The following is a 13,172-nucleotide window of genomic DNA, read 5'->3' on the forward strand; positions in this document are numbered from 1 at the left end:
CTGAGGAATGTGGAGCAGGTTACTTCCAATGGGCCCAGCAGAAAGACAGCTGGATCACACAAGCTGGAGCCAGCCCAGGAGCTGAGGGAATCATGCCATATAAATGCAGCACAGTGATATGAAACCCAAGTGGAGTCCAGTGGACAGAGGTGGGGCAGTTACCCCTGAGTTACTTCCACCCAATGAGACCCTTAAGCGGTTGAGCAGTGATTCATTTCCTCCTACCCTTGTCCACCTGCGTCTGTATCTAATTTAAAGTTAGCGCCGTGCTGGGAGGGGAAATTATCCGATGGGGGCAGCTGGTAACACTGAAGCCAAGGGTTGAGATGCACTAGCCCAGCTGAGGGGGTTGAGGTCAGGAGCCACGACTGAGACATTCTGGAAGGGGGAATCCTTCAGCTCAGAAATAAGACCTCTGGGTTGAGCTGGGCAGGACTGGTCTGGAATAGCCAGGTAGTGGTGCACGTCAGGAATAAGCTGCATCAGCGGAGCCTGGAGCCCCACAGGGCACACCCAGGAACTCTCCAATTCTAAGGCATCCACTGAGCAAATCACTGCCCACTCATTGCTCAGGTTTGTGTGCTGCACCATGCACAGAGACGCCTAGCTCAGAGCCACCCTCAGCCTGAGCACAGCTCTATCAGCGCAGCTCTGAGCTGTGCAATCCGTGTGTGCCCTCGTCCTGGCTCGTAATAAGCAAAAACACAACTCAGCTTTCACTGCTGCCCTTTGTGCCTTGTCTGTTGGTGGGAATGATCGTTGAGAAGCCAGAGGAGGAATCTTTAAAAGGAAAAACTGGGAAGGGTTTTCTCTTCTCTTCTCTTCTCTCGTCTCCTCTCCTCACCCTGCCAACCTCCAACTGCCTTTTGCTCATATTGCAGTAACTTGTTGGAGGAGAAATATTACCTGGCAGCCAGCGCTGCTCTCCCTGAGCAATGCGAGCTGAGAAGTTAGAAAATTGAGGGCACCTTCGCTGAGAAATCGATTAGCAGCCGAGGGAGCTTGTGAATTGGACGTCTGGCCATTCACAGGACTAAATTGCAAAACAGTCTGTGAATAAGTGGTTTGTGGAGATCGGAATTACCCCCTAGGAAACGCCTGAGACCCAGAGATACATTACCAAGCAAGTGGCCTCCCAGTGTTGGCACTTTGGCTGTTAAATATGTATGTCATCCCCACAGGGCTTCCCAAAACGAACAGCGTTTATGGCTGCTCTGGAGTGGGCATGTTTACAGCAAGATCTGTCGGCTCAGCGGAGTCACAAACAAAGGCTCATTCTGGGGGACAGGGCTGCGGAGGAGCCTGGAGAGCCAGGGAGTTTAATGGGCTGGAATGCACCCCACTGAATCCCTCAGCATGGGATTGCCAGACTTGCTTTCTTCTCCAGCAAACCCAGGCCCAGCTTCTCTCTCCTCCACTCCCCATCACCACCCACAGCAGGGCGAACTGCCTTGGGGCAGCCAAATGCAGATGGCCTGGCTTTGTCCTCTGGGGGAGTGGGGATCCCTCAAGGCAGGGGGCACAGGCAGGGATGCAGCTGAAATTCCAGGAGAGCCTCCATGCGCTAGGGTGAGTTCTGGGGCACCTCCGAGCTAGGACTGTAGCAGTGTGGGTCACTGGATCTAATCCCTGGCTCACTCTATTAAGCAGGCCAGGCTCTGTACCACCCTTGTCTCCTATGCCTGCTGGATAGCCTACCTCGATCTTCTCAACACTGCCTTCTCTCTGGCCTTTCCCAGTCTTCCTGGTCCCCTTCCGTCACCATGACGCACAGCTCCAGTGTCTTGCTTTGTGAAGTGCTATGATTTTTATTGCACATTTTATTGTCTTGACTTGTATACAATGACCCCATTCATCACTGGACATGAGAAAAAAGATGGAACTGTCCTGTGCAGGAGCCTGTTACAAGGCTGCTAGTACGAGTTCATTATGACAAGGACTGTAACATTACCTGCTGACCCCCATTGTAGATCAAGGCACCATCGTGCTGGAGGATGCACCAGGGTTCCCAGTAAGCTGAGTGCTTGGGCAGCTGCCCAGGAGAGCTTCAGGTGCTGCCCAGCTGATTAGCAGAGCACCCACAGCCGGCAGCATGTTCCTATGGGTGGCATACATCTGCACATGCCATGGTGCACATAAAATTTATTCTGCCCATAGATGGAAAATTTAGAGGGAGCCCTGCAGTGCACACACACAGATGCTCAGCTTTCGGGCCAGGACTCTTGTCTACACTATGTGGTGCCTTTGATCAACCTCAGCTGTACACATAGCAAGGCTGAATTTGAAATACTGCAGTGTCATGAGTGCAGTAAGGTCAGTGAGGGCTGCTCTCCTGTTGATACTGGCTACTCCTCTCACCTTGGTGGAGTATCAGCATCGACGGAAATCAATTATCATGTCAAAGCAGATATAATAAATTGACAGGCGATGGATCGGTCACTTTAGCATTGATCCGCTGCATAGCATACACAGGGCCTAAGTGACTCCTGCTGGAAGAAAGACAGGGAGAACAAGATAACTATGGTACAATTTGGTGATTGTACCAAACAGCAGTTCTGCATTTGACAGGCCCCCTTCTCCACCGGGGTCTGCTGGTGTGCCCTATATCTTAGGCATTAATCAGTTTTCCAGTGTGGAATGGAATAGTAATTAATTAAAAGCAGAGCTTGCTTTCTGCCTCTGGACCGGATTCTCTCAGAAGAGTTCTGTAGTCAGACAGCAGCTGGGTTATCAGCCTGACTTCTCTGAACCTTTCAAGGTGCCCAAGCTGGACATCTTTCCAGGAAAAAGAATGGCTATTTTTGAGCATTAGCGGAAGTGCAGTCTCTTCGACTCTGTGTGTTTCAGAAAGTTTGCTGTGGAGCATTCCTTTTAGCTGGGCTATCCATTACGATGCTTCCTGGAGCTGCCTGTGGTCGGCTAGGTAACCAGGCAGCACTTTGCTGCAGCTTGTTAAATTTTCAGAAGCTTTTCTGAATATGAAAGCAATGAGAACAGAACAGGCCTTCGTTAAGCCATGTGCCACGGTTTGTTAGGGTATGTCTACACTATGTGGAAGATTGACCTATTCAGGGGACCTGTTCAGCGTTGCTCTTCTGGGGTTCAGTTTTGCGTGCCTGATAGAGACGCACAAAATCAACTTGTCTGGGTGCAGTAGTCAACTCCTGTGCTGCTCAATATTGCCAGGAGCAAGGGAGGTTGATGGGACATTGACCTCCCTCCGTTAAGATGGCCAGATAAGTGGATTGCAGATAAGTTGATTCAAGCTATGCAATTGCTATAGCTAGAATTGTGTATCTACAATTGACTTACCTGCCTACTGTACACCTGCCCTTAGAGACCATCAGCTGCATGCAACCAGCCAACAGCACATGGACATCTGACTACTAGTGCCCAGGGCTGCAACCATGGGCTTGTTGCTTGATAGGCCAGAGTGATACCTGGCTACTCCAAAGACCCGGGTCTTGAGCCTGGGCTGTGTCTGAGCAGATCTTAGAATCCTAGAGCACTAGAACTGGAGGGATCTCGAAAGGTCACCGAGTCCAGGCCCCTTCCCTCACAGCAGGACCAAGCACTGTTTAGACCATCCCTGACAGGTGTCTGTCCAACCTGTTCTTAAATATCTCCAGTGATGGAGATGCCACAACCTCCCTGGACAATTAGTGCAATGTGGGAGTGTGAAGAGATGCCAAAAGCCATCAGTACTGCTGCTGGCTCGCTTAAATGAGAGCCAGCCTGGAGCTGCTGTCACTTGTCCCTGCAGCACCTGATCTCAGTGGAGGAGCACCCCCTCCCCTTGGGTGTGTCCTCCACGTCGACAGCCAAAGAGAGGCTGGGGTCATATTGGGCATTAAGCCAGTGGGCAAGGCAATTCCTCTACCAGTCAGTTAGGTTGCCAAGTTCTGGATCAGCAGTAGAGGGGATGTGTCTGGGACACTATAGGGCACGATCAGATCCAGATGTACATGGAAACCTGGCCCTTTGGAGCAGCTGCCAGGGAGCCTGCTTGGGAACCAGCTGCTTTTAGGCACTTCCCTCTCTCAGTACAGACCTGTGCTCTCAGCCCACAGGGGCATCTGCAGTGGAGGTGAGCAGTGTTCCCTGTAAGCTGAGTGCTTGGGTGGCCACCCAGGAGAAATTCAAACACTGCCCAGATGATGAGCACTGTGCTCACAGCATCCGCAGCCGGCAGCATGTGGGTCTACTGGTGGTGCACATCACACAGCGATGGAAAAAAATCAGAAGGAAAATAGGAGTTGGGTTGCGGTGTGTTGTAAAGGACAAGGGCTGAGACACATGCTGGCCTCCTGCTGACCTACCCAGCATCCCTGCCTCATTCTTTGCCTTGTTCACCTATCCTGGGGGGATAAAGAAATAAAGCCAACATTATGCCAGCCACCAGCCAAGCAAGGTACTGCATCCAAATGGCCTTACAAACCCCAGTGGTGATGAGTCTGCAGCCATCCTGGGCTCGGTTCATTTGTGTTTCTAACATCAGGAATTTGTGGCTAGTTCTTTTCCATGTGCAATTTTGTTTGTCAGCTCCCTTGTTTTCATTTGCAGGGCATGAAAGGGTTATTTTTTCTCTCTCTCTCTCTCTCTCTCTCTCTCTCTCTCACCCTCTGAAATCCCAGGGAATGGAAAACAGTTGGCTGCTCTGAAGAGACAAAATTAAATTTAGGGGGTAACCGAGGTTGCTAATTAGCTGATGTACCATGCAAAGTTAATTTATTTCCAACGTGTACTGGTGCCAACCTTGCCTGCACAATCCATGTCACGTTGCGCAGGGTTACCTGAAGGAGCAGCCACCTGCTTCCCCAGCTTTCCTGTGAGTGAGGGGACTGGCCGCCAGCCCTAACTGGCTCTTTGCTCTGTTCTCTCTCGCCTGTGCAGGAGGAGCCCTTTGTCATGTTCCGCAAGTCGGACACAGCCCTCTTCGGCAATGACCGCTTCGAAGGGTACTGCATTGACCTCCTGAAGGAGCTGGCCCACATCCTGGGCTTCACCTATGACATCCGGCTAGTGGAGGATGGGAAGTACGGAGCCCAGGATGAGAAGGGGCAGTGGAACGGCATGGTAAAGGAGCTCATCGACCATGTGAGTAAGACCCCGGGGTGTGCCTGTGTAAGACTGCCTTTGCCTAAGGGATAAACCAAGCTGCAGCCTGTACTGAGGTTCAGGGCACCTGGAGCAGCCTAACCTCCCTGTGCTCTGGCATTTCGTCTCGTGCGAGGGTGCTGTGTCATCCCCGATGCACATGGAACATACTCTGCATAACAAATATTCAGAATCGTTGCCACTTCCAGCTCTCCCAAGGTCATTCAGAGAGGGAACAAATTAGCCCTGGGTTCCTCAGTGGTCATTTCACCGTCACCTCCTTCTGATAACAAAAATTACGACAGGACCCAGCAGCAGGGACCAAAGTCTGAGCCCACCCAAGCCCCCTGCCTTGGAAGAAGCCACACCCCACTACCCCAGGCTGGGGGCCAAAACCCCAGACCGTCAGCCCCGGGCCAGGGCCTATAACCTGAGCTTTGCTGCTCAGGGCTGAAGCCTCGGGCTTGGGCTTCTGTAAAGTCTAAACCAGCCCTGGTGATCCCATTAAAATGTGTCCACCACCCACAGTCTGAGAACTGCTGAATTAACTCAACCAACAGATGTCCTCGTTTGCATCAGCACAGAACGATGGGCACCACTGCCCCAGCTGAGTTACATCCCAGCCCTCAGCCACTTTTAATTGTAGCTGCTGGCACAGGGGGCACAGCCAGTGCTGGGGCTTTGCCAGAGCACAGAGAAGCTCTGGACATCAGTGACCAGTGTTATGATCCATGGGCTCTTACTTGCCTTAGCACAGTGTTTCTTAAACTTTTGGAGACCACAGAACACCAAACAATAATATTTTTTATGCGCAACACCTATGAAAATTTTCTTCAAAAATTGTTGTGAAACAAAACAAAACAAAAACAAAAACAGCAACATATACAGCAAAAACTAAATGAAGTAATTTAACCAGGTATCACAGCAATGAAGAAGTAACATTGGATCTAGTTCCAATAACAGAAAATACCGACCATCTGTGTATTTTTCCAGACGCTGGCAGCACACCTGCGAGTAGTTCACCGAAAACTGGTGTTCCACAGAACATAGCTTAAGAAACACGGCCTTCGTGCTGCTGAACCTCCTGGTGGTTGTCAAGTCACACTTGCATGGAACCATCCCTCAGCAGCTCCTGAGAGCTCCTGAGAGAGGTGCAGGCCACAAAGGAGGCAACCTGCTGCCTTAGACTCTGGGCCTCTAGTCTAGCAAAACAGCCTGAGCAGGGTTGAGAAATGTGGCTATCAAGTATTTTGAATAGCAAGTCATGCTGGTAAGTATAACCATAACGCACCATGGCCCAAGTCCCTTCCCCAGGTATGCACACCAACCCCAGCCACAGTTGAGAAGAGCTCTCTGGATGGGTGGAAGGACAGAACAGGGCCCTGTCCTTCTCCCCGTGAGCCAAAGGGGAGTGTTGCCACCAAGGTCAGTGCTCAGAGCAGTCAGACCCCTCTGTGGGCAATGGGGTGCTCAGGCGATCCTGGCTTGTTGCCCGTTTTCTCTTCTGGGGGATGGAGGTCGGAATCTCCACCTTGCGTTCATGGACAGTGCATCAGCCTCAGTGTGAGGTGTAAAGCTGTATTCGAATGGCAGGCGACCTCCAGCCGAGTGTGTTTAAAAGTGTGTCCCAGAAAAAGTGTTTGCTCAGGGGAGGGAGTCACAGGCCTCAAAGGGGCCTTATGAGGGCCATCTGGTCTGGCCCCCGCCCGTGCTCAGGCAGGATTAAGTACACCTGCCTCAGTCACAGCTCAGAGGAGTCCTGACTTGTGACCATGTCATGTGCTGGGTTTTTCGATCTCTACAGCCAATGTCTGACAGAGCTTTCCAAGGCTTTTATACACCCCATAACCAGACTTCGGGCCCTAGTGCTGAGAGGTCTCAAAGATCTGGTGGGGAGTAGCCCCCAGTGCCAGGGGTCATCAGTCCTGCAGACAGGACATCATGGAACGAGCCATTGCTGTATGCCTGTCCTCTGGGATGACAAATGTACAGTGTAGGAGTGCTGTGCCACCCTGGGATAGCAAGGACTAGCAGGCTGCACGCTTGGCTCCACCGTTTAAGTGGGCTTCAGCTGAGCAGGGCCAAAGAGTACTATCCCAAGGATGGCCGGTCCCCTCGTGCAGAGATCTGCTTCATTAAGTCTCACTGCATGTCCCAGGCTGGTGGCATGCACCATTTCTCCCATTGTACCCTGTGCAAACTTTAGCAAGGTCTCCTATCAGCAGAGCATGTTTGTCAGTGAGCAGATGCTTCCATCTGCCTGGCTTCAGAGGGATTCAGGCATGCATCTGAAGTTAAGCACAAAGTGCTTTGCTGGTCAGAATCTAGTTGAGAAACAAACCATATCTCTACGCTCTGCTCCCTTTTCTCTCCCCCGCTGGAAGGTCCCAAGTAACCCAGTCACCTCCTCACTGAAGCACTGCAAGCTACTGGCTGTGCTGAACATGCCACTAGCTATTAAGCTGAAGGAAGCCCATTCAGTCTGCCTTAGTCTGTGATTATACCCCCTAAGCTTTCCAAGATGTCTTTTCCCACCCTGCAGTCCTGTCACTCATCGACGGTGACAGTTGTCCTTCTGTTGCTGCCAGTAATTTGGAAGTCTTAGTTGATCACAGCTCCTGAAGAAAAACCTATAATGTACGCTAACAATTGTGATGCATCTTAGTACAAAAAGACCCTCACATGCCTGTGATGAGAGCAATGGGGGAGCATTTTAGAAAGCGGCTCTGCCAGTGAGTGATTGTGAGTTGGGTGGGTGTGAGCATATGCACTGTAACAGGGTGGGACATTGTAAGATCCCAGGCATGCTTTCACTCTCCAACAGCTGTTTGCCAGGCTGCCCAGCAATGCAGAGGAGGACAAACAATCAAAATCCTCAAAAATCTTGTCTGCCAGAAGAGACTTGATAGGCCTGTTTGTAGATATGAAAAGAATCCCACAGCTCTTTTTGTTTTTTTTTCCCAAGACTTGGGAGGCATTAAACTCAGTGCCCTGGCCTGATTCCAGTTCTGCTATTTAACTTCACAGAGGGTGTTTTAGGCAGGATTCTGCCTCCTTTCCCATCCTGGACTGCTGTGCACGGTTCCCGTGCTCTCCTGCATTCTTCACAGCGTTCTATGTAAAAGGCTTCAGGGACCTCTAAGAACACCGCCTGGGATGTGCAAAGAGGTAGAAAGGAGTTAAGTTTCCAACTCCCATTAAATCTGAGCCACTAGCTCCCTCTGGAAAAACCAAGCTGGGCTCCATCACCCATTTTCCCTCCCACTCATCATTGGTATGTTCAGAAAGCTGATGTAGTAAACAAGCATCTGTAGGGAACAACAGCACCAGATCACCTTGTGTGGCTTGATTCCGGAGAACTTCATGCTAATGCTCAACGAAGCGACATGTGTGACCCAACGCCATAGGGCATCAGCAGGATTTATTTTTATTATTTCACTGGCAGTTTCCTTCATTGCTGGTGAGCAGAGAAATAGGACATCTCCTGCTCCTCTGGTTTACTGGCATGCTTGTCCCTTGGGAGCACTTCCTTATGTTTTTCCTGGCTGCTGGGTAAACAGCTGATCACTACTGCAGCTGACAAAAATACCTAGCACTTCTCTCGCAGACTTAATCCAAGGAGTTGAAACTGCTTTACGAGCACTCATGACAACACTTCTGCAAATCACCCCAACAGTTACAGGCACGGAAATGGAGGCATGATGGGCACAGAGTACATTCACGGCAGAATTAGAACCCAGTCCAATGCACCGCCCACTAGAGCCTTGCTGTCACACAGTCAATACATCTCCTTCCCTGGCTGAGGCACCCTGAATGGTGGGATGAGTTTTCCTCATAGCTGTTTGCTTGCAAGGCACTGTGTCGGGGGGTGCTCTAGCTGGCTGGTGCTCTGTGCCTATCAAGGCTCAGCAAGGCAAGGGCTCCTGTCTCATGGGGAGGAGAGAATTCTGACTGCAATGCAATGGAAAGGAGCAGATAAGCCAAACAGCGGAGCTGTGGGAAATCCCAGCAAATGAATCAGTCTGGGATGAATTCATTCCCTGCAATGAAACTGTCACAGTTCGGAGCGAGACTGGCTGGACCTCTGGAACTGGTGGTGTTACATTCTCATATGAGCAGGCGTTCTTCTGGGACGTCCAGAACTCCGGACCATGAGTTTCCCCCCAGCAGCCTTTTCCAAGGAGCGCTTCAGCTGTAGGCCAGAAGCACAGAATAAGGAGGAGAGGAAGGAAAAAAGCCACTTGGTACCGCAGAACAGGTTGGATTTAGGGTGGGTTCTGTGAATGGAGCTGGCTGAGAATCCATGTCTGCCCTGGATAGACAAGCTGACCAATAGGTACTTCCAGAGCTCACACAAAATGCACAGTTAGGTCCAGTAGTGTTCCCCGTGATCTGCGTGCCTGTGTGAGCATGCAGCAGGGATGTGAGTGGTACCAGCTGATAGCAGAGCACCCACAGCTAGGATTTTTGTCATTGCAGGTGGGTCATGTCTGCACATGCCTCAGTGCACATAAAAATTTATTCCACACCTGGATGGAAAAACTCACCACGTAGATGGAAAATCATAGACTCCTAGGGCTGGAAGGGACCTCAGGAGGTAATCAAGTCCTGCCCAAAGCAGGCTTAACCCCAACTAAATCATCCCAGCCAGGACTTCATCAATTTCAGACTTTAAAACCCCCAGAGGTGATGCAGATTCCACCACCTCTGTAAGTAACCCATTCCAAAGCTTCACCACTCTCCTAGTGAAATAGATTTGCCTAATATCCAACCTAGACCTTCCCCACTGCAACTTGAGACTGTTGCTCCTTGTTCTGCCCTCCTCCATCCCTGAGAAGAGCCTCTCTCCATCCTCTTTGGAGCGCCCCCCTTCAGGAAGTTGAAGGCCGCTCTCAAATAGCCCCAGAAAAGATTAGAGGGAACATTGGTTTTTGTCCCTGGCTGCAGTCTCGTAAGTGCGATGTTGATGCCAATAGTATTGGGATAAATACGTGATCCGTAGCTAGAGAGGTGTGCAGGTGTGCAGAGCTTGTGATCGCTGGAGGAGTATGTAGCATGCTAGATAAGACTTCCCTCTCTTTTCCTAGCTAATCTGCCACCCCACCATTCACGTTCCCAGCAGACTGCACACAGAGCATTTCATTTCCACGTGAACCAAAACCACTGGGAGAGAGCTTTGTGTACCTGGCAACCCCCAGGGGACAGCACCAGTGGGGACACTTTGAAGTGAAAGATGCTTTGCAATACAGAACGTGATTGTGCTTGTGCTGCCCTTGGATTCAAGGGGATTATACACAGGGAAGGCAAGCAAAGGGCCCTGAATCCTGTGCGCTTTACACCTCTGAGTAACACAGGCTACGTCTACACGTGCCCCAAACTTCGAAATGGCCATGCAAATGGCCATTTCGAAGTTTACTAATGAAGCGCTGACATGCATATTCAGCGCTTCATTAGCATGCGGGCGGCAGCGGCGCTTCGAAATTGACGAGCCTTGCCGCCGCGCGGCGCGTCCAGACGGGGCTCCTTTTCGAAAGCACGCCACCTACTTCGAAGTCCCCTTATTCCCGTGAGCTCATGGGAATAAGGGGACTTCGAAGAAGATGGCGTCCTTTCGAAAAGGAGCCCCTTCTGGACGCGCTGCGCGGCGGCAAGGCTCGTCAATTTCGAAGCGCCGCTGCCGCCCGCATGCTAATGAAGCGCTGAATATGCATGTCAGCGCTTCATTAGTAAACTTCGAAATGGCCATTTTCATGGCCATTTCGAAGTTTGGGGCACGTGTAGACACAGCCACAGTGTGATTTCATTGGGGGTGAAGACGTGCTTCTCCACCTGAGAGCTGCCAAATGTCTGCTTCAGATGAATCCTGCACAGTATCACAGCTCCATCTAGCATGTGTAGCAAACAGGCAGAGCAGAATGATTTTTAGCCGTGAATCCCTGGGGCATTACCTGCTTCTAATGATCTGCTCTCATGCTTTATGGAGTGACCCTTCAGCGGCACAGAGGGCGAGAGCAGGTGTGCAGGGGACAGTTTAATTTATTTATAAATTCATCTTATTCGCTAAAGCCATCTGACTCGCAGAAAGGGGAGTGGGGATATCCACGTCACCATCCAGAGCAGCTGCGGCTGCGCTTCCACTGCCATTGAAAACAGCCCATTAAACATCAGCGAATTTCCAGTGGCAGCTTTGCTCCCAAAGCAGCCAGAGACCTGAACTCGTAGCCAGACGACCCTCAGCTTCCTAATTAGCCGCCTTGGTTCCAGTGCATGTTGGAATCCTTGCAGCCAGTTTGGAGAGGGGAGGCAATCTCGCTTTTCTGTGATGCTCTTAATCCCAGACTCAGTCTCTCGGAGACACCACAATGACAAATGCTCCTGTCTTCTTGCAGTACGGGCAGTGAGACAAGCCGCCCCCTCGCAGTTATTTCATACCCATTTCAAGTGATTCAGCCTCTCAGACGGCCCCTGAAGTTCCTGGCGCCGATATGAAATCACTGCTTGAGCAGAGTAACTTTTGTGGCGGCTGTGAGCCTCTTGTAGTTTATGAAAGGGGAATGTGCATGCTGGGTGACTCACATCCGTAAATTAGCTGCATTCCGAACAGAAAATAGAATATTGCCTTGTGGTTAATTACAGGCCTGGAAGTCAGATGAGCTGGGCTCTCTTCCTACATCTGCCTCAAACTCTTGGGTAACCGGGTGCATGTGGCTTGTGCTTTAGTTCCCCCATCCATCAGATGGCAAAGGTAAAGCTTCCCTGCTTTGTGCAGGTGTTATGAGGTTTTGTGTTCATAAAATGCTTTAAGCTCAGGAGAGGTGACAAGCAGAGCAGGGGCAGGTACAGCAGGGAACCTCTCCTAGCTGCTTACCAGGAAAGAAGCTGTCAGGTTTTCTTGCAAACACTTGGATTCCAGTTGAGCCTGCTAGTGTGTTAGTAGGTTAACATAGCCTCCCTGTGCTGGGTAGTCTATAATAAAAAGCCCTTATTTTGTTAGTGAAACTGAAATCCTGTTTTGCTTCGGCTGGAAAGATGAGACTTACATCTTTACACACACACAAAAAAAAGAGGAGAGAGAGAGAGAAGATATTGGCTTTACAGCTGTGCCCAGCTACTGATTCTTTAATGCAATTATTTTAGTCTGTGCCTCCAAACCCATGTGTAGCTCTGCAGCTTTTTCCTCTTTGCATGTTCTGCATGATATCCTAATGGACTGTTTGGTTCTGTGTTCTTTGGAATGCAACACGCATGACTGAGCAGGTGTTCTGAGGCTTTTTCCTTTTTTTATGGTGGAAAAGGCCAGGCTGTTGGGCAGGAGGGCTGGATAATGAGACATAATTTGAATATGTAACATATGTAGATACAGAGTTAAGTGTCACTTCAAAACATGCATAACTAAAAAATGGTTTGACGAATTGCTTCCAGCCTTTCCCAGACAAAATTCTAGTGGTCCCTGGGAAAAACTATTCATAGAAATGACCTGAAAATAGCTTCCTTCTGCAAAGCTCCAAGAGCCAGGGTAACAGGGCCATAATTGGAACTCTGTGTTATCTGTGAGCAAGTGTGTCTATTGACATACCTACTGTAAGGAGTGACTAGCTTTCCTGTGAGGAAGGAGGAGTGTGGCCCTGGGGACAGACAGCTTACTCTGTATAATTTTGCAATTGAAGTAAGTGGTGTTTCAGTGGTTTCCCACTGATGGATCTTTCCTCCTGTCTCCTATGCATCGAGTGCACAGCACAATACCAAAACACTGGTAGCAGGGAAACCATTGGCAGAGTTTGGTCTATTCAGAGCCTTCCTGGAAGGTCACTGTTTTCTATTTGCAAGAGTTGTTCAGCTGCACCAGCCTCCTGCACTCCCCACCTGGCTTCATTCCAATCTGCTCATTCCAGAGAATGGGGAGAGACCAGCCTCGATGTTTTATAGTTGGTATTGACACTTATCAGCCATTCATACTTAGAAGGGCAAGGAAGGGCACAGCCCATAGGCACCTAATAAGTGTGACTAACCTGTGTATTGGTTTTGGTTTTTACTGCTGTCTGGTGCAAATAATAACATTTGCAAAGTGTGTTGAG

At 50.1% G+C, this 13,172-nt stretch overlaps 1 protein-coding gene across 1 annotated transcript in view; it reads left to right on the forward strand.

The window, feature by feature from the left end:
• Window positions 1-13,172, forward strand: part of GRIK3 (glutamate ionotropic receptor kainate type subunit 3) — a 225,250-nt gene that overhangs the window by 164,282 nt on the left and 47,796 nt on the right. Inside the window, exon 10 of the mRNA XM_074976648.1 lies at window positions 4,894-5,097. Coding sequence (XP_074832749.1) covers window positions 4,894-5,097 — 204 coding nt within the window. The remainder of the gene's footprint in view (window positions 1-4,893; window positions 5,098-13,172) is intronic.

This window comes from Carettochelys insculpta, chromosome 24 (genome assembly GCF_033958435.1).
Source record: "Carettochelys insculpta isolate YL-2023 chromosome 24, ASM3395843v1, whole genome shotgun sequence".
In the NCBI taxonomy this organism is placed as follows: Eukaryota; Metazoa; Chordata; order Testudines; family Carettochelyidae; genus Carettochelys; species Carettochelys insculpta.